Source organism: Thunnus maccoyii, chromosome 20 (genome assembly GCF_910596095.1).
Source record: "Thunnus maccoyii chromosome 20, fThuMac1.1, whole genome shotgun sequence".
NCBI lineage: Eukaryota > Metazoa > Chordata > Actinopteri > Scombriformes > Scombridae > Thunnus > Thunnus maccoyii.
Window position 1 is genome coordinate 18,010,911 of NC_056552.1, and position 26,015 is coordinate 18,036,925.

The following is a 26,015-nucleotide window of genomic DNA, read 5'->3' on the forward strand; positions in this document are numbered from 1 at the left end:
TGCTGTTTTAAAAAGGCTTTTAAAATATTGTTCTTTACTAATAATGCAGAATATAGAAAAATGCATGGTAAAATACTAACAATATAACATAATTTCTTTCTATTTGAGACTCTCTGGGTAGTTTGTGTGGCTTAGGTGGCTGATGAGTCCCAGAGTTGTTAGCTGATGGTTAATAATTTACATTTAGAATGAAGTTTCATTGAAGGATTAAGCTCAGTCTGTGCCCAGGAAAAAGACATAAAATGTTATTTTCCATGTTTCTCACTGCCAAGTAGTAGCACATTGTGTGTATTAATATGCATGTGGGGAGTCTGACACACCTTCATTTTTGAAATCATTCAACCATGCAGCACTGACTGGCTTTAAACTGCTTTTGAATTTGTCTCCACCTTCAAAAGACCTCCACAGACTGTTTTGATTTGTAGGGGCATTTGTAGCGACTTCGGTGTTGATATGAGCCCCAGAAGGCAAGATTGAATGAATTGCTTTAATTTTGTCTTTTTAGTCTAGGATCTAAGCTGGTTTGACAACAGGGAAGCATAAACACACTGGTGCTTTAGGGCAGATACTCAAAAGAAGCTTTTATGGTAGTTTTCATGAAACCTCTCAAGTGCTATTACCCAGTATTTTATAAGAATAGCATAAACTCTGTGTTTCTCTTTCCCAACCTCTGCACTGGTAATTGGTTGTGTAACATCTTAGTGATAGAGATATATCTACTTTTCCCCAAATAAATCATCCCCAAAAAGGCTCTGTGAATCAGTACCTTGATCTTGTTCTACAGTTCTGATTAAATTGTTGTTCAGGGTTTCTGTAGCTGTAGAAACAGTGTAATCAGGTACAGCTGTAGGGTTCATTTACGTATTGTGCTCAGGCCAAAGGAGCTAAACACAACAGGTCTGTTTTTCTTGATTTCATCGTAGAGCTCTGAAAGTGCTGTCTGTGAGTTTTTGGCTGGTGAACTCCGTTAGAATTGATTTCCTGCCTGTTGTGTAAATGCTATAGTCTTTTTTTTACAATTGGGACACTGATATAAAATAATTTCCTCAGATGAAGAACAACTCTGTATTAAAGTCTTGCTCAAACCTTTTAATAGACCCAATTTTAGCTCCAACTTATTATTATTTTACGCATTTTTCCTTGTTGCCATGGCAAAGCACCGGGGAAAACGGCGAAGAGCTGCTCATGGTTGTCTTGGATACGACAGTTTTCCCTTGTAAAGTAATGAGAGGAGCTGAACCTGTGGGAGCACAGGGTTATTTTTAGGCCTGACGCCAGCCTGCGTGTGTGGATTAAGACTTGTTTGGTCGCTGGTGAGTTTGTGTGTATGTGTGTGTGTGAGAGCATGTATACAGGCTTTAATGCAGCTTCACCGTGGGAATAGCTCAAGGCATTTTGCACTTGGCATACAAACACCTGGGCCACCACTTGTATCATTGCTCTAGGCTAAAATGTGAAATATAAGAAATATGTGTGATAAAATAATTTACCACAGTAGATGGGTTTCACTTGAGAGAGCAGGCTTAAAGACCATCAAAAAAAAAAATCATTCAAGAGCAAAGGTAAAGCAATTTGAAGCAAATCATTCACATTCCTCAATGAATAGTAGATGTTCAACAGAAAAAAGATCATTCAGTTTCATTTTGAAACAAGAATCCTTAAATGCTGGCTGTAGCACTTATTCCCTGGAATTTAACGGATATTGTAAGTCAGCAAAGCCTTGACCTTTGCACTCATTATTGGTTATGTAAGAATTTTAACTTCTGTCTGTTGTTACACTGTGCAGGGTTATTTGGTTGGGAGCTTCAAAAGTGGCTAAAAATATAAAATATAGATCTTTGTGCATGCACACACAAAATCACACACAAAATCCAACACTTAGCTGGCCTCTTGTTTCAACAGATTAACACTGTAGAGATGATATCAGGTCTGTGAATGTGATGTCATGGCAGCTGTGCTACTGAGCTGCTTTCTCCCCTCAACTACAATGAGGAAGATGGAGTGTGTAGGTGTTACTGCACATATTTGTGTGAGCTGACTAATGGACACATGGTGGAAATCACTCAGTACACAAGACAGTAGATATTACTGTAGATACAGTCTGACCCACAAGTTGCACAACTGCAGGGTCTTTTACATCTGCAGCAAAAAGACAATAAGCATGTATAATTAAGATGACCTATTTAATCCTTGATTGTAGAGTTACTGGTTGCAACTCTTATTAGACATCCAAGCTTTCCTGCAAGAAAATGCTACCAATTAACCAGAAAATGCCACCACTGATGATGACTCCACCATCATTAGATCTTAGTTAATTTTACCCCATTGGTAAAATGAAATAAGAACCAGGGAGAATGACAGAGTGAGGGAGCAGAGAAGATCCTGCCCCCCCAAAGCTCATCCACCCAACCCCTCCAGTGTGTCAGCATAACTCTAGCACAGCCAAGCTCTGCTGCAATCGGCTTTGGCTTCTTAGCTGCCGTGTGGTCCCTGCATACTTTTAACAAGCTCTGTCATTTCCCAGTGCAAACAGGGGATGCCATGGATAAGCCTGGGGGACTGGTATGCGGTATTAAGGACCTGATCCTCATAGATTGGAGTTTTGAAAAAGCCCTTCAGCATCTAAGAATGTGCTTCAATGTCACACCGGTAGCAGCAATTATAGCTGTTAAACAAGTAAACATGTCATCCCCATAGATGATGCGGGAGACATCTTAGGCTTACTTTGTACAAATTTACATTAGTTAGTCTATTTTTATAAACAGATATTTTGTTTAACAGCTATAATTGCTGCTATACATTAAATAACATTTAACATTCTATATGTAAGAATTGTGAAGTTATTTACATGTATTAATTTTTTTTCATTGCCAATGAGTGAACAGGTTGTAACCTAACTTAAAAAATGAGCCCTTCCCCGACCTTCTTGGTTGTCTGTACCAGCCTGTGGACTGATTTCTATGTAAAGGACCTGGGTCAGATTTTCCGTGAAAAATCTGACTGGGAGTGAGAGATGCTTTGCTGAAACATGGTTCAAAACACGTTAGAGATCTTTACTTACGTTAGAGATACTCATAGAAAAAGGCACTTGAAAAATTTGACAGGTTTTCTCTATGATGAGTCAGTGGAGTTCAGGTGGTACTATTAGAATTGGATTTGACATGTCCGTGGGTTAGGAGAAATAGATTTATTACATAAGGCAAAGAGAGGGAGTTGAGTATAGAAGACCAAAAACCATGGACAGGATCAAAGCAGTCCAGTGAAACCAGGTTATTGTGAGTACAAAAGGGACTTACAGAAGGATATATTTGATTGAACCTGTCGTTATATCTTGAAATTAATCATTACTCAGACGGTGGAGGAATGAATAGCAATGACACTTTTATCCCAATTGTCTTCCAGAACTTCGCTTCTAATGCATTCCCAGGCTTTTCTCAATATATCAGCTTGGATCACACTATATAGTTTGTAAGATCAATCTTGAACTGGTGTCAAGGAATGTTTTGATAAAATGCTTAGATACAAAGCTGTGACTGCAAAATTGAGAAAAAATAGGATTTGTGAATATTTTATGCACAGAGAACAAATTAATGAAATTAAATACCACTGAAGACATCTTTATATTTGTGTTCACTGACAACTGAGAGGCTAGAAAAGAAATAAGTGAGTGATAAAAGTATCTGTCTTGATGAAAATGTCGCCCATTAAGCCAGTTTAGAAATATTTGCAGCTGTAGTAAAAGAGAAATGTGATTCCATCTGAGGAAAAAATATATTTATTCAGTTTTTTAAAAAATAGATTTGGAAGCCAGACAGGAACCATTTGTAATGTATTTTTTTCTGTTACTGACAGTGCCCTATTTGGACCGTTCAAATACGGGAACAAAGTGTGAAGATGCTTAATCACTCCAAAATTAGTTCAGTTATGATGAGGCTGAAACAGGATTTTAATGTTGACACACACACACATTCACACACAAGTGACCCTGTGGTGACATTGCTGGGTTTTGGCTACTACAGCACTGGTTTCACCATGGATAGATGTTGCTATGGCAACCAGGAATTAGCATCCTTGGATACTGCGGTCTCTCCTCATCAGCTGCGCCCTTTCTTCCTCACCATTGTTCTTGTTTGATTTTTTTTTTCTCTCTCTCTCTCTCTGACCCCCCACCTCATGTTTCCACACAGCCAGAGCCTTCCTGCCTGACAATTTTCTCCTCAACCCGCTTCTATTTTTTTCTGTCTGTTTCCCCTTAACCTCATGACTATTGATTGCTTATTCTGTTTATTTTCCCCACAGCCCCTCCTTAGCTCCTAATTACTATTCAAAGTGTGTATTTCACAAATGCCACATCACCTGACAAGCCAGTTTTGGATCTCAGGATGGTCTTTTTCTTGCTGCCTGATGTTAAATGGATCAATAAGAATCAAAGGAGATCCTTGCTAAGCTAATGTTAGTTGGCCTGCCCACTCACTCACCCGCTCACTCAATCTTTCCAACTGTTGCTAATAGTATTCCGGACGTACATGACAGCTAAAATTGTTTGGGTGTTACCAGAGCAACCAGCTATTCTATTAATAGGTATTAACAAAGTTAGATAGCAGTTGCCGTGTGTGGGAGCTTGTTTAGACAAAATGGGAATGAGCTGAATATGTACTAAGTCCATTGACTGTGATTATGACAAAATAGGATTTGTTTTCTTTGTCATGGCTGGATTAAGACTTCCCTGGGTGTTTAATATGAAGGGCCTCAGCCTAGCAACACAGTTTGTCACAATGTGTGATTTACAAAAAAACACAAGCTGTAACATGTGCAAAAATTTCACTTTCTGTTCTTTATATGTACAACATTGATCAATAAACCAATCATGTCTGTCATCCTTTGTGTGAATAAAAAAAGTTAATATAATGAACACCAGGTAGTAACAAGGCATCCTAATTAAATATTTGGTCTGTTTACTCTTTGCACATGCAAGAGTCAACTAGTATATTAGTGCCCTGAATGTGCATCCAAGACACCTTCATTCAACTGTGTCTTGTGTTTTGACAATATTTCATTGTATGGTGTACTTTAATTGTCTCCAGACTGGAAGTATTCCCTCTCCCCTCTGCATTTATTTTCTGTTATGCTCCTTCCCTTGTTTCAGCTTTGATTCTACCAAGTGTAAGGGATTTTGCATTCATATTCCAAATCAATACTTCTTTAGTGTTTTCAATGACTCTCCATTCTTTGTCTTTGTGCTCTCTTTCATTGCAGTTGACGTAACAAGTTTTGCGGACGATACTGGGAGGAACCAGTTTTTAAAATGCCCGTGGCAACATCCAGCTCTGATTCTGGTAAGTGGCTTGGTCTTGCTATAACGATTGTATCTCTGTGTGTGTGTGAGTGTGTGTGTGTGTGTGTGTGTGTGTGTATCAGCAAGAGAGAGAGAGATATCAAGAGAGATGAGAGGGAGGAGATACTGAACGGTTTGTGGTTATTCTAGCACTCAGGACATGTATCTCATATCCTGAGTTCTAATGTGACTTAATGAGCTGGCTAATGGAGCGCTAAAACTCCAGTCTTAGATCAGTCATGCCTCGAAGGATTTGCTCTTGTACCCTTTGCAGCACACCACTCGTGCACACATGCATGTCAAACCTGCACTAGTGGTCAGTGGTACAAACGCACACATGTACATGCTCATGCTTGCACACACATAAACATAAACGTTGTCTTTTAGAGGCATAAAGTGAGTCCTTTAATATGGATTGATGACTGATCAATGGTGATTAAAATCATAGGATGTGAAACCCAGAGGGTTAAGTAATTTGCAATCACCCTTGGAGTGTCTTACATGGTCCATGATTCCTCATGCCAGCGGCATGACTCAAGGGATGGCAGTGGGACCACCACTTTATTTCAACAACTATCAAATGGATTGCCATGAAATTTTATACAGACATTCATGCTTTCCAGACGATGGTAGTAATAGTGGTGATCCCCTGACTTCTCCTTAAGTGCCACCAGCAAGTTGATTTTTGTTTTTTAGTGAAATGTCGCTATGGTGCAACAATGAGTGAATGAGTTTGGTGGTCCTCTGACTTTTCCTGTAACACCACTTGAGTGAAATGTCTCAACAACTATTGGACTGATCCCATGACATTTTGTAGACATATTCACACCCAACTCAGAATGAATTGTAATTACTTTGGTGTTCACCATTATCAGGTCAAAATGTGTCCAATACTTTGGTTTATAACGTAATACCTGCAAAAGTACTTTTTTGACTCACAGTATCGAGATGTTCATTTGAAATGGGCTACAACTGTCTATTTTCTTAAAATTGATAGTTTTCATTTTAACTGACAGCTCAGTACCACCTTGAGGCTTCTGTTAAAGATTAAATCTAAAGTAAAGTAAAATAATGTGCTGAAAAGGCAATCAATCTGGCTCGTGACAACAGACTGCGGCAAATTCACTCTGACTGCTGAAAACATGGCAACTGCTCCAGACAATACACCCTTTCTTGCACTGGATCACAGGCCATAACTGGCTGATAATCTGATCCCGGACTTAAAGTATATGACAGTATTGCATAAAATAGTGAAAACAATGGATATTTAATCAGTATATTAAAACCCTTGTGTAAAAGTGTCTGTTGAACTGCTGCAATCCAAGTCGATGGTGTCAAAGTGAATTTTCAAATGTTTACCTTGGCACAGAAAGTCAAAACTGTGATAACTGTGGAAATATATTTCCTAGTTTGAGCACCAAAAGGTGCCCTCTTTAAAATCTAAACTGGCAGAAAGCTGTTCCTCCATTCATTTCCTCCTTAGTGCTGAGGACACTTGATCTAGGGAAAAACAGATTGAAAAGCAACGGCCAGATGTCTGAGAAATTAAAGGACCAGTGTCTAGGATTTAGTGGCATCTAGTGGAGAGGTTGCTGAATGCAACCAATTGAATAGCCCTCCCCTCCCCCTCCCCCTCCAAGTGTGTGGGAGAACCTATGGGGGCCGCGTATTTCGCAAGAAACTCAAAAGGCCCACTCTAGAGCCAGCGTTTGGTTTGTCTATTCTGGGCTACTGTAGAAATATGGCAGTGCAACATGGCGACACTGTGGAAGAGGACCTGCTTCCTATGTAGATATAAAGAGGTCATTCTAAGGTAACAAAAACACAACAATTCTTATTTTCAGGTGATTATACACTAATTAAAACATACTTCTGAATATTATATTCCATTTCTGCTAAGCCCGTTCTGCTAGATGCTACTAAATTCTACACACTTTAAGAGTCACAGTATATTGGTCAACATTTGGCCAAATCTAGAATTCAAAGCTTTGTAGTATTTTATCATGTGGTAATAAATTGCAGCAGTCAGCTGCTGGATAGAGGGAGAAAAGCAGGTCCACAGAGAGTTAAAATATGTGTGGAGTTTCTTTTTTGTAATAGGCTGTCAGTCAGACTTGATTTGTACACTAGGGCTGAGTCTGGATGACTGGCATTTTTAGTAACACACAGTAAATTGTTTCTCTAAACCAGTTCCAGTCTTTGTTCAATTTAAATTTTGAGCAAGGCTGTTTTCCGCGCAGGCTTGGAGAAGGGTTAGAGAAGGGTCAGCTTTTAGTTAAAACAATATGATATTTCTCAACTCTTGTCAACAAAGGAACTCGGATTACAATCCTTGATTTATGAGCAGAGAGCACAAATATAAATTTCCCATTAAGCACCCTTTACTTATTGTGCATCTGTAAGGTTGGTTGTGTTTGTAACTGTGTCTGTGATGTCAGCTAGGGTAGGTTATCACTCATATATGAATCCTGCTCCCTATGCATCGCCTCCTTGATCAATCTCCTACTCACAAGCCAACCTTCTGCTGCTTTTTCTCCCAGTTAACCACCATGGGGAAGCCTGGAGGAAAATCATTCTGCCTCCTTCTCTTCCTCCTCCTAGAGAAAGCATCGTACTTCCCTCCCTCTTTCTTCCCCACTCCCCCCCCCCCCCATCCTTTTCTCATACACACAAACCTCTCTCGTCTCCATTCATTCATGCGGAGGAGAAGACGCTCAGCCAGGCATAGCTTATACACATTTACGTCAAGAGCAGGTGGAGAGGGAGGAAATAGCGAGGAGCTGTTTGGCAGAAAGAGGAGAGAATCAGGGACGGATAGGGAGAGAGGGAGGAAGATCTCTCAGTCTGCCTCAGATACAGTATTGGGTGTGTTGCTGTGAGTGTGTGCACTGTGGTGAGGTGTTGTTCACCATGGCTGGCAGCCTGTTTGGAAGGCTCTCCCTGGAGGATGGGGACTCAGCCAACTCCCTGGAGGGCCTGGAAATCAAGCTGGGGGGAGAAGGTAAGAACACAGGTCCCTGCCTGCTGGGTGTCTGATGGGATGCAGGATGGTTTAAAAAACAGATGAGTTCTCTGGCCATGTGTTATGTCACTGATTTGTAAAATTATATGCAATAACCAATTCTGCAATTCTGCAGATTCTGTAGGTAAGGTTAAAATGCAACTAAGCAGTTGACAATATGCTTATGTATATGCTGGCAGTTGAAGGCTGGTTGGTATTTGAGATTCGCATTGCACCTGCTCCTGATGTGCTGGTTCAAACCTCCAGAGTGTGATGAAGATGAGCAGAGACAGATTAAGACCCAGGGCAGCATGTGATGTACAGGAATCCGTGGCAGCACACTACAAAGACGGGAAGGGAGGCATTAAAAGACAGCAAGATGCTTCTAAATATTCACTAGAAGACATCATACTCAGAGTGAAAACATGCCATATTTAATATACAACAAGAAGCTTGATTGTCAAACTGAGAGCAATAGAGTCTGAGAGACAGACGAATGTACTTTGAGATAACTAAAGAAAGAAAAAAGTTATGAAGTCATTACAAGAGAAGTACGTATTTGTTGTATTGAATGATAATGCACAGATAATGTTTTCTCACACAGCACGGAGTGGGAAGTACCATACATCCTATTCATAATTGATGGAGTTCATTAATAATGCATGGTGTTGCATACTACACAGTAATATGCTCTGACTGTGTGTCCATATCTATTTATGTACTGTTATTTGCTTACATCATTTTTCATGAGTGACGCATGCATGGGTTGCCTGTCTAGTTAAAGGCAGATATAAACATACTTTTGGATGGAGGGTGAGGGGCTAAGAATTAAAGCAACTGTTTGATAGGTGTCATGTTGAATCAGTGGAGGTTAGAAGTGTCATTACATCATTGCCAAGTCTATTGCATGTCACACAGTATACCATATTGCAAGATATCCTCTGCTCTGTAATGTAGCTTGACAAGACAGCAGTGACAGCCATAATGAATCACATTTTCTATCAAAGCATTCGCATCCTGTCTATCAGTTCAGTGTGTGTGTGTGTGTGTGTGTGACAGAGAGAGAGACAGAGAGAGAGACCTCTAATGCATTGTACATTCATGGTGAGTAAGTAGGGGGTCATTCATATGCAACAGTGTTCTGATCAGAGACAGCACGCTTGAAAGTGTCAGACTTGCAACCTTCAAATAACTCTCTGGCTCTCTCTCTCTCACACACACACACACACACACACACACACACACACACATGGTCATGTTTCCATCACTTCAGAGGACATTACCTTGACTTAAATTCATTTCCTGGAGACTTACCCTAACCTTAACATAACCCTAAACTTACCTTAGCTTTAAACCAAGTATTCACCCTAATATTAATGATTTATGTTAAGGGGACTTGCTTTTTGTCCTCATAAGGGAGGCGAGTCCCCACAACATGACTGTGTAAACAGATTTATGTCCCCAAAACATGAGGAATACATGAGGTCCACACACACACACACACACACACACACACACACACAATACTTTCCCCATCGAACTTAACCGACAATTTAATTCTGTTCTGACTGTGAGTATTTCGGTAATGTAGTGACACTGGCAATTATTTCATCCATATCAAAGCCTGACAATCTCTGTTTGCTCTTTCATTAACTGCTGCATGGAAATAGATGTACAGTCAAAGTCCAAATGTTTGCCTCCTAACAGCCCCCTCAGTCATTAAACTTTGTCGTGTTAGTTGCCCAAAACTTGACATGAAATGATCTCCCACCCAGACTTTCTGTGGCCATGGGATGGTGTAATGGGAGCTGCTGTCCATTTGCAAAATGTCAACAAATATCACAAGTGTTATCTCTAATGGTGACCTTCAGCCAGCTAATAAGGTGATCCAGTCCGCATCCATATCATGCCAGCTTGGAGCAAGCATCACCATGGCGATGGGGTGGCTTAAATGGCAGCTTTAAAGTGCCCTGTCCTCCTGATTGTCCATCCAAAAGAGAGGAGGTCAGCGTCACAGTGTTTCCACTAGAAATCATGCCTTTCATCGGACAGTCGTGCACCATGCCACAGTTGTTAGAACAGTTACAATTTTGCAAAGTTAGGGAGAATGTAATGGATTTTTTTCATAGTACTTATGATGAACTCAACCAAATAAAATAATTATTAAGTTGACAACATTATCTGCCACAATAGTGGGCTATGCAGCCTTTTCATTCGAAAAGACTCTCTACTATTTTTGCAAAATGTGCCACTTCATGACCACTACATAGGCTTATTTCAGTATCTTGGATGAGTGAAAACCTTAAAAAAAGTGCAAATGTGCTATGAAGTAATGAGAGGACCAAAAATTCTGTAAAGCATTTTACTTTCATGATAAAAGTCTACCAAAGATCTAACTAATAACTAATTAAGTTAATACAAGTGAAGGATGGTGTGCAGGATTTCAGGTTTCTTCTCTATTTCCTGGATTAGTTAAAGCCCCTCAAGGTCCGCCCACACAGGTGATTTCAATTATTTTGGCTGATTAGATGTCCTCTCAGGACTGTGCGGGCGTGTATCCATTGTGTATGACAGGGAGAATTTTACCTGCAAGGCACTGGTCACGTGAGCTAGAACTATCGCTAGCAAGCAAATCTGCAAACATGTTTACGGCCGACTGATGGATGTTAGCTATGTGAGCTATTATTGTAATGTTATCTTGTAGGCCAGTTTGACAATGTTGTTTTCTGAGTTTTTATTTTGAAAATGTGTCACAATGGATATATTTTGTAAGAATGGATCACTGAAAATTATGTTAGTAGAGAAACCAGCACGATGCACAATAGCATCGTGCTGGTTTCTCTTCATTATCTGTATTTCTCCAGTCAGACACTCTGAACAGAGCTGGTGAAAGTATTTCAGGTGACAGACTGATTGACAAGAATCTGAGGGAAAATTCTGTGATAACAGACCTGTAACATATTAGAAAGTCATTTATATCAAAAGGATCCTTAATGTAATTCTCAAAGTTGGATTAACTAGATGTTTACATGAATATTCATAATGGACGCAATGTCATATTTTGGAGGGAGGGTGTTTTGCTTACATGAAAAGCCTTCAGTTTGTTTATCTTATAATCGTTTTTACATTTGAACATTTTGCGTAGTTCAAAATACAATTTGTAAAAATTAAAAAAAGGTGAAAGAATAAGAGGAGATGATGGGTTGATTAACAAGCTTTACTACATTTTCCCTTTCATGTATGGAATTTTTCAAGGACAATTTGCACTTCTTCACTGTTTACCTTCTTCTACAGTACAAGTAGGCAAACTAGCTGGAAGCCTACTAACATGTAGTCTACTAGCACCTTCAGCTGCCTCCATCAGTCACATAACTCTTGCCTTGCAGGTCGTAGCGGTCTGGCAAGTCTCCCATATTTGATTGATATCGCACTCTCCTGCTAGTTGTGTTGCACCTATTAGTGTGGGGAAAATGACACCTTTATCATTCTTATCATTACAAAGAGTTTGGTGACATCATGTATTTCCCAGCAAATGTAGCTCCACCCAGCCTGAGCAGAGGCCTAATCAGCCACAAGTGAAAACACCTGTGGGGGGCTAAAATATAGTGTAAACATAGCACAAGCAGAAAATAATCATAAAGTCAGCAAACTGATTCAGTAATGAGTTACACAATAGTATTTATATGAACGTTAGCTAACATTATATCAACCATACACAGTGTATACATAGTGTACCAGTAGCACAAGTTAAGAAGTCATAAAAGCAGCAAACAGACTGAGTAATGTCAGATATTCAATCTTTCAAAAATATATTCTCTCTTTAAGGTCCCCCATACATCACATTGACAGTTTCCCAAAACTGACAAATGTAAGTTGACATTAAGACTCTCAAGTCCTACTACAGAAACCACATTAAATACTTACATTTGTCAGCAACTGCGATTTTAGATGATTCAGACTAATTCAACAATTCTAATTATGCTAACCAGATTTTATGGCAAGCCTATACAAGTTGAATACACACACTGACCACACAAGTACATGAAACAATTGATGTGCCCACACATGCTTCACACAACTTTTCAGTGACGCTCCATGAGGAGGATGTTAACTTAATTATCCTCCAGTTGATCACATGTTCACCAGAACAGTTTTCACATTTTAGCTGTAATAGTTGTACTCTGTATGCTCAGTGTTGTCTGAATTAGAGAAAAAAGTGCGTCAGACTGATTGCACTCTGCAAGGGCATCAAGATGGAAAAAATCAAGTACATAGCATGAGGATGAATTAATTTTATACTTCAGTCATAAATGATTAATCAGTTCTGGTACTTCAGTCCAATGTAATTCTCCCCCACTGTCTTAGACATTCATCTTGCACTACCTAAGGGATTGATAATAATTATATTTTTCCTCAGAGAAGGGAACAAAATCAAATCTAGGAGCGACCTTAAAGTATTTAATAATATCTGTCAAGGCGCATGAATATGTTATTACATATAGGTGTATTTTCCAATTGGAAATAGTTTCAGTGTCATCCTGAACATGCTCTTGTCTGTCATTTTAATAGAGTGACAGAAAAATAACGCTGCAACAGTGTTTCCAGGAAACAAAGAGAGAATTAATGAGCTTCTGAGGAGAAAACACAGACAGAGAAATCTCCCTGTGTTTTCACAATGCAGGTGTTACTACTGAGGAGTTGCTCTGCACATTAAAAACATTATTTTGACCTTATCCATTGGAAGTACCCTGATTAATCACCACAAGGTCTTTGTAGTGACTGAATTTCACTGTCCTTTTTAAAGAATAATTCTGGCTACACAGTGAATTATTTGACTATTTTCCAGATTGAAATATATTTGTAGTAGAGACAAGATAACACATATGTGGAACTTTTTAAGGAGCCAAAGTATCATTTTTTAGAAGTTTTATTATTATTATGAATACTACTATTAATTTGTTTTTCTGACACACAAACTAATATGGTGTTATTGCATTCATGTTCTATCAAAAGTTAGGGTGTACAACCACTGTACAACATGGTAGACGTGCTATTCTTGTCCTGTGCACAAAGTCCTACAGACTTTCAGAATCTGCTGTTTAATGTAGACAAAACATTAATGATTTGCAATGTATATAAAGCATTGACATTAAGCACTTTCTGCTCAAGAATCATTGCAAAGCCTTAATATTAATGCTTTTTAATAAGCATCAAGGGGTATTCTATGATCACTAAGACATAAGATAATTAGACACAGTTAAATTAAATGTAGAAGTTAACTCACGGAAGTGAGAATTTTGGCATTATTTTATTAATTGAGCCAATGTTGTTGCAGGTGAAGGTCACATCATCTTAATCAGCTATCCTGGCCACTACACCCATACTGCAAGTGCACCCAGTACTGAACCTATAACTGTGCCTTTTTCACATACCAAGATTCTTCCATATTTGCATTAAGACAATGTCAGCATACCACATTTTATTTTGATAGCCAGAAACAGAGAGTAGAAAGAAGTCAGCTGCACACTCTACTCCACTGTGGCCAAGACCCCAAGAGAAACACCAACACAACAGTATCTCTCACATCTCTTCCTCCATGTTCCACCCTCCCTCAGCACCCCCTCACCATCCTCCCTCTGTTTCCCTAACCGTCACTCCATAGCAACAGAACAACCTTCACTAAGTGCTGGGTAAGAGGTTCATGTTCCCCTGCTGTGCTCTAACCACAAACAATAACAGCCCAGATTGTTTGGCTGCCTCCGTGACATTGAGTTTAATTGTTACTCTCCTTGGAGGTGAGCTCTCGCTCAGATGAGACTTTAAGAGACAAAAGCACCTTTAATTTGGTTTCCTTGTGATTACATGTCCTCTGCTGTCACCATGGCAAGGAAGCTGGTGATCTTTTGTGAGAAGTCATGCAGCAGGCCACCACAGCATGTTATTGTAAATTTTAGCTGAATGATACAATGGTTACTAAGTAGCTTCTCACCTGAAGGTTTGCTCTAAAGCTGTAATAAGGCCAAATGAATCATTACCTTGCTTATTGGCATGCAGCATCTCTTGGGGACTTTTTATTTTTATTATGATTATTTATTTCCCCCTCAAGTTGAAGCTCAATAGTGAAATACTGGAAAAGCATGAAAAGAGCTTTAAACTTTGCAACATTTTCCTGGAAGAGCAGGTTCTGTAGAGCACATGACGTACATGTAGTTAGTTCAGTCCTTTTGCACAACTGAGTCCGTCATTGTGCTCTTAAGACCTCAACTACTAAATGGAGTTCTCTACTGGTATCAAGTTACAGTGTGTAGTATAGGGAATTTAGATTCACTGAAGCGAAAAATTACTTTTGCCTGAGTTTTCACGCGTAAAGGCTCAGAGGATGAAAACCTGAGTATGTCATTACGTAAATGTCTACATGCAACTTTGGAGCTGATATGAGACATGAGCAGAAGAAAGATAAATACTGTTAGTGATAAAAAAAAATGCAGTTTGGTCCTTGCAGTGCAGTTTTATTGGAAGCTTATGCAGGTTTATACAAGGGAGGATAGGTTTGACAGAAGCGATATACAAAGATGAAACACTCCAGCTGAATTCTAAAGAGAAAGTTATTTTCAAAAGTAATCTGAGTTCAGAAAAAAAAGGAAATAAACATGATACCGTAGTCTGACATTCAGACTTCTCCTTGTGTGAACTTTTGACCTGAAAGGCTGATCTTCTGTTGTCTTTGTTTTGATACATGTCAGAGAAAATGAGGTAAGCAACCCTATAATATACAGAGAAGAGAGGCAGCAAGATGTGAGAAGGAGGGCAAGTTGGATTTTTAATCATTTCTATGAATAATAGAACGACCCCAAGCATACCCAGCATCGGAAAAATGGGTATTATTCTCCAGTCCTTTTCACACCTCATGATTCCTCTGTGACTCCAAGCAATGACAATATCACAGAATATCTACACACAAGTTGGGGCCATTTCTTTCCCTTGATGTTTTTGTTCAACATCCTTGATGCACTGTGAAGAATCAGCTGTCAATTTTATCAGGATTGTTAGGTCTGATAGGGGCTTGAGTGAAAGGAGAAAGCAAAACAATCATATATGTGATGACACATGTAAATGACAGTATAAGAATATGAGAGAAAGTTAAATACAAATCCCAAAAAAGCGGTGGAAAGTGACAAAAAAAATAAATTAAAAAAATCCAACTCTACACATGTCTAGGCAGAGCAGAGATGAGCTGACATTGTGAAAAATGCCGATGTGACAACAACACCGGCGTACAGTTGTGGTGATTAAAGAGAATTATGCAGGACCTGTAAGCTGAGCCTGCTGGTCTGATATTCTCTGCCAGGCGCAAATCTGGCAACTCTCCTGCTGGAGCAGAGCTCGTGTTAGAGGGAAAATAGAAGAAAAACAAGACTTCACTGCAGAAGACTCATGTTATTATTTATTTAATTTACTTATCAAATTATTCAGAGAGAGGGCGGATGGACTGCGTAATCATCAAGGCTGTCATCTTCTGCCCTCGTTGCCTCCATGGCTTTCCATCTTTTAATCGATTTCCTGAATGAAAGCCAAGATAATAATAGTTTTCTTATTCTACGTGTTTGACAACCTGACCAACATGTAATACAAAACATGTTTGTTGTTTGTCTTCATTTATGCATACATAATGGATAAACAGTAAATGTATGTAAAATACTTCCAAACAGCAAAGAGGTACAGACCAAAAGTAGTTCTCAAAATATCTATTACCTCATCACTCCTCTTTAAGCACCGTAATTACAAAAATAGACTTCCATTCTGCAGAATATCATTTAAACATAAACAGTGAGTTTGGTGATAAAAAGCATGATTTCAGGGGGATCTGACTTTTTTTTTTTGACTTGTTAGTTTTTGAGTCCAGAAATAAATGTGGTTGTTCATTGTCAGTAGAGCACCTTCAAGCTGTGCATCTGTGAATAAAACGACCCAATAGGACCATTGTCCTTTGTGTTAAAGAGACTTATTTATGATCCCAGGTAGTAAATACGTCAAGACTTTATTTACTGTTTGTTGGTGGTTTATCGGTCACTATTGGTGTTGATGCTATTTATACGTTTAAAATGCAGGGTTATCTGTATCAATGTACCTGGACTCGACCATCAATCTCAGCGTGCTTGTTTGCTAGTTGGTATTTTGCCAATTTTAAAACTCCATGAAATAATACAAGACGGGTGCTGATGGGAAACAATTGAACTGTGCAAGATTCACAAAGCTGTGAGTGTACATAGCTGTGAGTAGCACCTAGGACTAAAACTATTTTGATAATTTCATAATCATTTAATTTATCAAGCACAAGTCCATATATTTATATTTTGTAAGTGAGGGTTTGCTACTTTTTTTTGTTGTATATCATTGTAGCCTGTATATATTTGTGTTGTGGACACTTTGTTTGACAGAAAATGTAACCTAAAGATGCCAGCGGGGCTCAGGAAACATTATATAGCCCAAACGATTAGTAGGTAGAGTAACCAACATTTCAATCAATAATGAAAATAGTCCATTGTGGGACAATATTTTAGTATGCATACTGGGTATCCTAAGTGTACTTCATCCTGTCATTTTCAGTTGTAAAGGTGCTACATGGTTGAATTAGACTACAGAATACAATAGGGACACAATCTTCTAATGCCAAACTAATTATCAGCCCTCTAATTGAACCAATCACCTCTTAGTGCACTATTCCCTTATTAGGGCATAAGACCTATGTAGTGTGTTGTGCAAGGACTGTGGTGGACCACCAATGTACCTCCTCTATGAGAATTACAAGCCACAGTTATATTTTTAGCCTAGAAATCAAAGACGTCAGTGTGTGTTTAGTAAATTGCAGCAAACAAATGTTCCCTGTGAATACAAATGCCCACTCTTCTGACAGTCATGTCTGCTGTGATTAACGCCTGCTGGTAGGTGATGTCAGTGTGTTTGGTACCTTAATGTGTTATATTCCAAGTCAGTAAAGATGCTTTGAAATTAGAGTGAACCTTCCCTGACCTTCATCAAATTGTTGACATCACCTTGCATTTACTTATTGATTGGTCGTCATATTGAGTGATGTGTATGGCTTAGCAGTTTGATATTGCAGCTTTGAGATAAGGTTGTTTGTGTGTGTGAATTTCTTTTACAGGTTTATCATCAAGATTGCTCCATGAACCAGAAAAAGAGTAGAAAAAATTGCAGAACTCACTTATGTATTGACATTTAGTCCAAGTAAAGTTTGATGCATGCACTAAAATGATGAAGACAAACTGGTAAAAATGTTCATTCTCCTCGCAATTTCTGTCTGTTCTGTCATTGTTTAGCTGGAGTGTTTGCGTACGTGTATGTGTGTGTTTATGAACATGTTCGTGGGAGGGAGACAGAGGAAGTTGGGAGTTGTGGGAGAAAGATAATGTCGCTTCTGACAGACACAGGAGGAGGGTGACTGACAGAGGTGAAATTGCATGGGAAAGGATGTGAGGCAGCTCCCATCCCCTCTCCCTCCTCACCCCCCGCTCACTTTTCCTCCCCCAGCCTCCTCTTGCTCAGCCTTGTAGTGTAAACTACTGTAAATGTGCTCTCTCTCTCTCTCTCTCTCTCTCTCTCTCTCTCTCTCTCTCTCTCTCTCTCTCTCTCTCTCTCTGAGGTGATCTTTTCAGTCTATTTCCCATGGGTAACTAGAATATAGAGGGAAGTGGAAATGAACTATCTGTTCTTTCTCTTCTTTTTTTCTTTGTGTGTGTGTGTGTGTATGTGCGTGTGCGTGTGTAGCCATGCATCAGGCCTTGGACACGCTGAGTGACAGCACAAGCTCCACAACTGCTAATGACCTGGACCTCATCTTCCTCAAAGGCATCATGGAGAGCCCAGTGGTGAGAACAGCTTTGTTGTGCAATACTAGGACAGTATGTGTATGATGAAATATGTGTGTATGGAAATGACATGCAGGACATTCATAGTGTTTAATTGGTATGTGTCCAGGGATGGACTATCGAAGGACTTTAATGTAACTAAATACAACACAGAGTAATTATATCAAGTTGGATTGCCCATTAGTATATCTGAATCATTAAAATAAGGGCATTTTATGCACATAAATTTGTTAAATGGCACTGTACTTGATTTCATTACATTTTCCCCTTTCATATTCACATTTTTGCCTTAACATTACATTTTTTTCAATATTATCATTTTCATACATTTTAATGCATGGCTTCATAACACTTTCACATAATGCAGAAAATATGTATCATGTTTTCAAAGAGATTTGCGTGCGATATGAGAAGCTTTATTAAAATGATATTTGCAAAATGGAAACTTAAGTCAAACACAATATTACAATTAATTTTAAATTTCAGCTTACAATAATTATCCTAAAAATGAAGCTTAAATTCATCAAGTGCAATCACATTTCCATTTTAATGGTCTTGCTTCATTATTTTCTTATATGCTAATTAAATGCTAAATGCTAATTAAAGAGGCATTTGGCATTTTATTTTCATACAGTCTCATACAGCAAAATTGAGTTGAAAACTCAAATATAAAGAGGCAAATAGCGCCTCCATCTTTACAGCTCAGTACTATCACTAGCATGATTTTTACCTGCGAAGATTGATTTAAAAGGCTTTGAGTAATTTAGTCACTTTTCTCAGTGGTTTGATGTTTTTTTTGAAACATGGTGTTGGGATAACAGTTAACATCGTAAGGGATTTGAGTTTGAAGTTCAAACTTCAAAAGCAAAGGAGGCAAAATGGGCACTGATAGTAGCCATCAAAGACTGCTTGTTTCCTTCTCTCTCTCAGTTACAGAGGAGGGCGGATGATGTGGATGAGGATGGACATACTTGTAATGACAGGCATATCAGAAAGAGCTGCTATTGTTGTAGGTGATGTACAAACTTAAACCCAGGTAATACATACCTCTGGCTCATGTAACTGTAACTGTTGTTGGTGCCAGTAACTTGATAAACCTGCAGGCTCTCTGTTTTGGTACAGGACTCAAAATCTGTCTGGTGAATGTAATAGCATATTGAATGTATAGAGGTTGAGTCAGTGAAAATATTGGATTAATATAAGGATTTTCATTTTGACGCAAATGCTACGCAGAAATGTTTCTAAGAATATTTAGTGGAGCAACATAGAAAACATCTTCTGACATCTTTCTTTCTATGAGACTATTTTTGGGACATTTCCACACTGTTTCCACCTGTCAGTCATTTTAACGAGACAACAAAATATTTCTGTCACCAATCAGAGATGCCTTGAAGAAGGTCTCTGACCGAAAGCTCTCTAATTAAAAAGATTCTTCAATTCAATCAGAGCAAAAATTGTAAGCCAGTCAGTGGGCAGCACAGTTATTCTTGACAAGTTTGACAAGCTGACAGATGCAGGTGGAGTGGCAACCTGTGATCAATGAAGAATCCAGACATGAATAGCAGCCTTGAGGTAACCTGACATGTCAGATGGTTTGTTACACAGAACCATCTGAGAAGTCGTCCTTGGAAACTGTTTGGAAAAGGGCAGACACTTTCAAAAAATACTTGGCAAGTGATTGGATGAACCACCTGTCTATCACCGTCTCACCTTGCGAGGGACCTGGCTTCGTGAGATCACAAGATCACTAGAGAATCTTTATAGGATGCTGATTGGTCTGAATCATTGGTGGATTAGACACAAGTGCATCACTTGAAGCCTGACAAATTAGATTCTTGTGTGATCTTCTGATGTTGTGATTTCGTAAATCCAGCTCTCTCGCAAGGTAAGCCTTGAGGTTTTCCAATTAAATATCTATTCCAAAAACATGTTGAATCTTTATTTGGTTTATAATAATGTTCAATTGAAAATTACTTAGAGGTTTTTATAGATGTTTTATTATTTCTTTCCAAAATGAAATGTAATCATAATTGGAATATATTGTAACTGACATAAATTCAAGCCATAGATGCCCAACTAAAAACTAAAAACTTTTTACACCTCTCTTTCAAAGCCACGGGAGGCCAGTTTTTGATATCTAAAGATTTCAGGGGGAGTATCACTTTAAACACCATAAAAGTACAATTGTAAAAGTCACCACAGATCCTAATCAATGCTTATGTGGCAATAATCTCCAAAAGCTTTACATTGTGAGCTTTACAAACTGTCAATTATGGCAACAAAACAAAACCACACCACCAAAAAAGAACTTGTATTTGTACATCATTCTGTATGATGGCTGAGAAATATGAGAATGATGTTCCAACACACTAGTCCAATACAATAATACTCAAATATACACTGCGAAAGTGTACTACCTAGATACACTTCATATACACATAGTTATTTTTTGTCCACTCCCTGTATATTTGTCAGAATAAACAAGATATGTTTTCAAATCCATATTATATTTGTGCAGATTTCACTTGGGCAGTTGCCCAGATATTAGATTAAAACTGATCCTGGATGGAAGCAAATCAGTGAAGTTACTCCAAGGACATCATGCCTTTATCCAAGAAAATGGTCCGTCATTAGTCTTTTTGTTGTCTTGACTGGCCTATAAAAAACTTTTCCCCTTAAAATAATAATCATAGGTAAACATTAAACCTACATATGATTTAAGAATATATTCACACTGTTCAGACCTTCCAGACAGTATTCACCCTCTGTCCCATTTTAAGATTTTTTTATAGATTTGATTCTAAAAGTTTTAGAAGTTTGTGAAAAAAACAGAAAGTTTGAAACTTGGCGCTGTGTGAAACAGCACAAAACATGTGCAACCAACACTTTGATATCAATAAATCATTCTCTGAAAGAGCTTATTGAAGTCAGTTACATTTGTGGATTATCAACAATCAGCTGTTTGTTTTAGGTCTCACCACAACGTCAATGAGGCTTGAGTCTGGACTTTGACCTGAAATCCTTAAATATCTTTAACAGTTTTGATGTAGACTAGGTTATGTATTAGTTTACTTTGCTGAATGAAACAGCTGCACTTTAACCTCAGATCAGAGGTTCTCAACACTGAGCAATAAGAGCTTAGATCCAAACCAGAGTTTGTAGATTCATAATTGATTGCAAACCATCCAAGGCATTCCTGGTAAATCTTTAAAATAGTCTGTTCATCATGTTTTCACAGAGTTTTGCATGCATAATGGGAAGCATGCAAACCTGGAGTTTCTCCATATGCTTTGTTGCATTCATTTTCTTCTTTTTGAGAACTGGCGTGCACCTGCTATTCTTTTTTCATTTCAGTTTTAGCAGTGTCACTAGCAGTGATGTTGGATGCCTTAATAAGGAACAACATGGTGCATGCCTTTTTTTTTCTTAGACTGGAATAGACTGTACTTGATCTGACTCCATCTGATTGCCAAAAACAACAAAACCACAAAAATGTCTCAGTTCTCCACCAGTTTTCACCCTTCCCTCTTAAAAAAACAATCCCCACTACAAATTTACAAGGAGAAGAGTGATGTCGTCGTTTTGGAGTTAAGCTTTTTGATGTGAAGGGAGAGGGGTGAATGAACTTAGCAGTGGCAGACAATCTTATCAGAGTTTCCTCCCACTAAGTATTATGTTCTCCCTCTGCTGTCGAAGTCTTTCCCTTCCACTTTTTGCCAAAAGCGGCATGCCTTTTAGAAATGTGGACTTTTTCAACAGCAACAAGAAGAGAAGCGAAAAGTGCACTGCTGTGCACTGCGAAGGTATGCAATGAAAAAGATACAGGTGCACAAAGTACAAATGCAGTTCACGTCATATACAGAAATGCATTTATTCTGCCTTTTCTTTGTGCTGTCAACAGTTATTAGTATGGATGACCACATTTTTCTTCCTAACATTGCACAGTCAGTGTTATCTCAGTTGCACTGAGGTGGAAGCTGTTTGTGGCCATGAGGTGCCTTTGTCCAGGGAGATGCAGCGGTCTGTGGGCTACTTTGCAAACTCAAACAGAGCCAGAGGTAAAAGGCTGTTCAGTATCGTTCAGTAATTCAGAGTGAGTTCTGCCCAGGAAATTTGGAGATGGACTATCTTCAGGGAGCAGTAGGGAATACTGCATCAATAGCCGCCCATTTTGCAGAGGACAGAGCCTCCTCTGCTGCTTTCTATCCCTGTTTCTCTCTGTGTCTCTCTCGCTCTCTTTCCCTTTGTTTTGATTGATTTCTCCTCTGCAGAAAACCGCATATGTATGTGTGCGTGCCTGCATGTAAGAGCATGACACTGGTGTTTGTTTGTACTGTATGTCTGAGAGTTCCTAGGTGATACCGGTGTATTGATGAGCTTTCTCGTAAAAGATTAATCTGCTGATGCAAGCTCTGAGTAAAGACACCTTGCTGAAGGATGTGAAAAAGATTTCCAAGATTATAATCTCTCTTGAACCGGTAGTGGATCCATAAACACTTAACAAGCTATCACTCAATGTGCTGAGGGTGGAAAGAACATGTTAATGGAGGGAGAGAGGGGCAGAGGAAGTGTCCGTATGTGTGACCATATACCATGGTGACTTCAGTGAATTGCGCTGATTGCGCCATACTCACTAGAGAATGATGCAATCAGTGCAACCTACAATTCTATAATGAATCTGAACTATGATTAAGCCCACAATGAGCACATATTGACAACAGTAGCTATCATCATGCAGAAGAGCTTCCGCAGTGCTCGATTATTATCAGTTATGACTATGGCGCTGACTCAATGCTTGGCTCTATATCTGACTGAGCAATCAGAACTATTGAGGCATTTAGGGCAGCTAAATGAGCTGACACTTGCTTTTATACATTTAGTTATGTCCCCTGTGCTTTTCAACCTAACTTCTGAGCCATCACATTCCCCTTTTTCAAACTGTAAATGAGACTCCAAGGTCTTTGTAAAATATTTCCACATGACCTCCAAAGCAATGAATTCTGACGCATTACAAAACAGCTTGCACCGAACAATTTAGTTATTATGTGCTAAGTGGTCAAATCCTGACAATTATTATCCCATTTCCAGACAGCTATTGACATTTAGCTGAAAGTACAGCAACAGAAATCATACTCATAAGCTTGCGTTCACGTTCTGTTGCACATGTTTTCTAATGTAGCACTCAGAGCTCACCATGAAGTATGATTTTAAAGAAGTTAATGTCCAATAATTTATGTAGGAGCTAAACCAAGCAGAAATCCTACTTAGTGAAACATTTTCATCAAAGCTAATGTCTGAAACTGGTTTACCTTTACTTCATTTAAATTACCTTTTTCGACTGCTATTGATGATCAGTGAGAGCAATATTGGCTCAAACACAAGCCTCTGGTATGAGCTCCCACCTTCCCTTTCCCCACTGAGCTATATTGGTTTGTAAATACATGAAGTTTAGTTACATTTTCACAGTCAAGAAAAGAAATCCCCAAGAAACATCTCAACAAAATGCAAAATAAAGTTATAACAAAGCTTTGTTATTTGCTTCCTGTCTTGAGAACAGCAGTGCTCATTAGCCTTTATAACTAAAATGTCTATGTTGAGAGGAGCAAGATTACTATTGTCTTCTAATTACAATGGATGGGGAATTTTGAAAGCCACAAATTTTAGTACTTGGCAGAGTAGCAGTTGAATATAATTGGTTTCAACAATAGATTGTATATCAACAACATAACCAGCTTCTGCAGATATATTGTAAAATGTACAATATAATAATTGAGTATTTGTCAAGTGGTGTCGAAGCGAACACATTCCTCAGAGATTCTGTGGGTCATGTTGATGGCCACATAACAGTGTCCATGCTGGCGTGTTGTCCAAGGGCCAGATACTGACAGCTTGCTCCATCAGGTTTGGAATAATTCTGCCAAAACACCAAATGAGCGAGGTCCTGCTGCCCTATCGCTGAGCCCGGGCTGCAGAGCTCCCTATCTGCATGCTTTAATCCATGTGTAAATAACTTTGTCTGTGCGGGTAAGTGTGCAACGCTTGTGTCCCTGTGTGCTCAGTATGTGTGGGTACGAGTGGTACACATGATGATTAGTATGTGAGAGTGTGTACATGCAGGAATTTGTGAATATCTGTGTATCTATTTATGTGTGTATGTGCACCATATCCTGTCTCACAGCAGGATATGGTGCTGTTTCCTCAGCAAACAAACATCATGGCTGCCAGAGCAGTAGTGAGTCCCACCAGAGAAATCCTCTGTGGGATTGCTTAACAATGTGAATCTTCAAATACAAGACCTCTTGGTGTACAATTGCAAATAGTCATACTGTAAATGAGTTCATTTGCATGCGGCTTGGAAAACTGTTGATTTGTAATTAAGTTCTGCAGGCTTTGAAGGGTTTATACAGTATTTTTAAACTTGTTTTTCACTCAATTAATTTCCATCACATTGCATTTGCAAAATAGCACTATGCATTAACCCCAGTTCTCTGATAAAAAAAAATAGAAATATCATAAAGAAAAATCCAGGTGCAGGATACAAAATGATTCATAAATGTACCAGATGAGAAAGGATAACTCACTCATATTGTATCACTGACCCTGGGCCAGAGGTATGGAAGCCATGTCCAATAACAACAGACTCCTGTGTCCTTGGCAACTGAAGAGGAGAAAGTGAAAAATTAATGTTCCCTGAAATATTGATGTTTGACAGCACACACTGAAAAAACCTACAGGGCCACAAGATTTGACTTGACTCAAGTTTGTGCTTCATTCTCTCGGTTTTGTGTCTTTCAGTCAAGATTGAGTGCAGGCTGCGTGTTGTTCTCAGCAGGGGTCGGTTTCAGGTTGCTGTCTTTAGTTGTTTGTTATTGTGCCTTTTACTGTGTTACTGAAGCAAAACAAACAGTCCTGCGGAAGTCGGAAAACATTTCATTATGACACAGCAAGGTGCATTAACTGCTCACTGAGAGGGTGGAACTGAAAGTTATAAAAGTTGTCTTTTCAAAGGCAGTGGAGTTTATATATTTCAAAGGAGAGGTGATGTTATCTGAGAATCGGGCAATCGTGCCACTTAGGATGGGTGACGTAACCCTACAGTAAGTAACATCTGTTTTATATTCATCAAAACCCAGGCTCATGAGCGGTTTGAGGAACCCAAGCTGGAGGCTGTGAGGGAGAACAATGTGGAGCTGGTCCAGGACATCCTCAAGGAACTCGGCCCACTCGCAAACAGGAGCCAAGCAGCCGAGGAGCTGGTCCGCATCCTGAAGGAGCCCCACTTCCAGGTTTGGAGAACAGTTGCTCACACCTCACAGCAAACTGTTAGCTGTAATGAACATGCACTCTGGCTAAACCTTTGATTACTTTTCAAAGTGATGTTCATGCTTAATGATGCATGTTGTGCCAGCATGGATTTAATTGATTTGGAGCTGCAGTAGTTCATGTGTTTCACTGTGTGCAGTCTGAAAGTTAGCTCTGCACAGACCAGAGCAGGAACACCAGATTTGTGCACTATATTATGGTTTCTGTTACAATTTTTATCAACATAATCAGTCTTTCTGTCACCTTTTGTTCAACCCACAGTCCCTCCTGGAGACTCATGATTCTGTGGCGTCCAAAAACTATGAGACTCCTCCCCCTAGCCCCTGTTCCTTCATGGACGCAGCCCTCAACAACCAGCCTGTGCCCCCCGACGCAGTCAGGATGGTGGGCATCCGTAAGGTGTCTGGTGAGCACCTGGTACGTCTGCTCACTTAATGAACTATCCATTGTAATCATTGTGGCAGGAGAG

The 26,015-nt window shown here is 39.1% G+C and overlaps 1 protein-coding gene across 2 annotated transcripts in view; it reads left to right on the forward strand.

The window, feature by feature from the left end:
- mpp2b (membrane palmitoylated protein 2b) overlaps positions 1–26,015 on the forward strand; it is a 42,738-nt gene that overhangs the window by 5,928 nt on the left and 10,795 nt on the right. The window contains exons 1-5 of one of the 2 annotated variants that reach the window (XM_042397561.1): positions 5,260–5,336; positions 7,876–8,336; positions 18,123–18,223; positions 25,357–25,509; positions 25,808–25,963. In XM_042397561.1, coding sequence (XP_042253495.1) covers positions 8,246–8,336; positions 18,123–18,223; positions 25,357–25,509; positions 25,808–25,963 — 501 coding nt within the window. In that variant the 5' untranslated portion in view covers positions 5,260–5,336; positions 7,876–8,245. Of the gene's footprint in view, positions 1–5,256; positions 5,337–7,875; positions 8,337–18,122; positions 18,224–25,356; positions 25,510–25,807; positions 25,964–26,015 lie in introns of those variants that run through there. The other variant, XM_042397562.1, reaches the window with a different exon arrangement.